Genomic DNA, 1,238 nt, shown 5'->3' with positions numbered 1-1,238 from the left:
TGCTGTCACGCTCATTTGTTCTGAAGTCTCGAGACAAACAGAGTGAGCCTCAGCGCGAGCTTGTATTCTGTATTCTGCTAACTTACTGCAATTCTCTGTGATGACGCAGTAACTTACCGCGGGAAGAAGAAATCTTCGGTCTGTCCAATGATTGTAAAGTCATTAGGTCCGTCAGACTGAAGATATTTTAGCTGTAATGAGACCAAAAATATTTAAGACCCATCGAATCCGAATTTAAGACATTTTAAGACTTTTTAAGGCCTTATATTAGGAAAACGTTATTTAAGACATTTTAAGACTTTTTAAGGACCCGCGGACACCCTGCAAACAACAAACTGAAACTTTATATGACTTTAGTTAAATTACGTTTAATCATGCAACAGATTCAGGTTATTTTATCTTTAGGCCTATATAGTAAAATGTTGTTCTTATTTTTAAAAAGCGTGTATATTAAACACATGAATGCAATTTCCAACCTCTGAACCACATGGGTTTTCACCATAAGCGCAGAAGCCCTTCACTCGGCCTTTAATGCTCCTGATGTCGTACAGAGCCAGCGCGCTGTTCTCCGGATCCTGCTGATTCTGCGCACTGAACACACCTGCCCAAATAACGCTGTTCACTGAGGGAATAACAGTGCAGGCGACGAGCACTGGACGAGCTTTATCACTGCAGCATCGTATCGTTGCAGCCTGTAGGGATTTGATGATTTCTCTCTTTTTTCCTTTAGAGCTGTTCATCCACAGGACGAGCACTTTCCTCTCTGAGCCAGTCTTTACGTTGAGAAATAAGTAGGATTCTGAGGGTGAAACTCTCTGGAATCCGCCAACAAACTCCACATCTCTCACAGTGCTCTGAATGATGGTATCTGATCCTTCCGCAAATATAGAGAAAATCCCACCTGCTTGAGACTGTAAAGTGTTCCACAAGCTAACAACAGAATACCTGGTATCTTGAGCTTTTGCATCGTCGTCTTTTTTCCCAACCAAAAGGTACGTACTGCTGCTTGTACCGGCTATGAAGGCAACAGATTTCTCACCCTGTCGCGGTCCTATCAATATATTACTTTCATAGTAAATACTGTTTGTAATGTCATTTATATCAAGAACTTCACAATATCCATCTTTAAAAGCCCCACATGTTATCAGGGTGCTGTTGGCGTCAAAAGGCACCAGAATGTTGACTCTGTTGTATTCAGTGGCATCAGTGATGTCTTTCCTCTTCTCCTCATATAGATC

The 1,238-nt window shown here is 41.5% G+C and overlaps 1 protein-coding gene across 1 annotated transcript; it reads right to left on the bottom strand.

Annotated features, from left to right (window-relative positions):
- Positions 1-476: 476 nt before the first annotated feature.
- On the bottom strand, positions 477-1,232 carry LOC107743150 (uncharacterized; the record flags this gene model as incomplete). Its single annotated transcript, XM_016556273.1, has 1 exon — positions 477-1,232. A coding segment is annotated over one exon (756 nt), but the record flags the coding sequence as incomplete, so codon positions are not given.
- Positions 1,233-1,238: the final 6 nt, after the last annotated feature.

The sequence above is a fragment of the Sinocyclocheilus rhinocerous genome, unplaced genomic scaffold (genome assembly GCF_001515625.1).
Source record: "Sinocyclocheilus rhinocerous isolate Xijiao unplaced genomic scaffold, SAMN03320098_v1.1 scaffold42052, whole genome shotgun sequence".
Classification (NCBI taxonomy): Eukaryota; Metazoa; Chordata; class Actinopteri; order Cypriniformes; family Cyprinidae; genus Sinocyclocheilus; species Sinocyclocheilus rhinocerous.
This window is presented reverse-complemented; position numbering and strand designations above follow the sequence as displayed.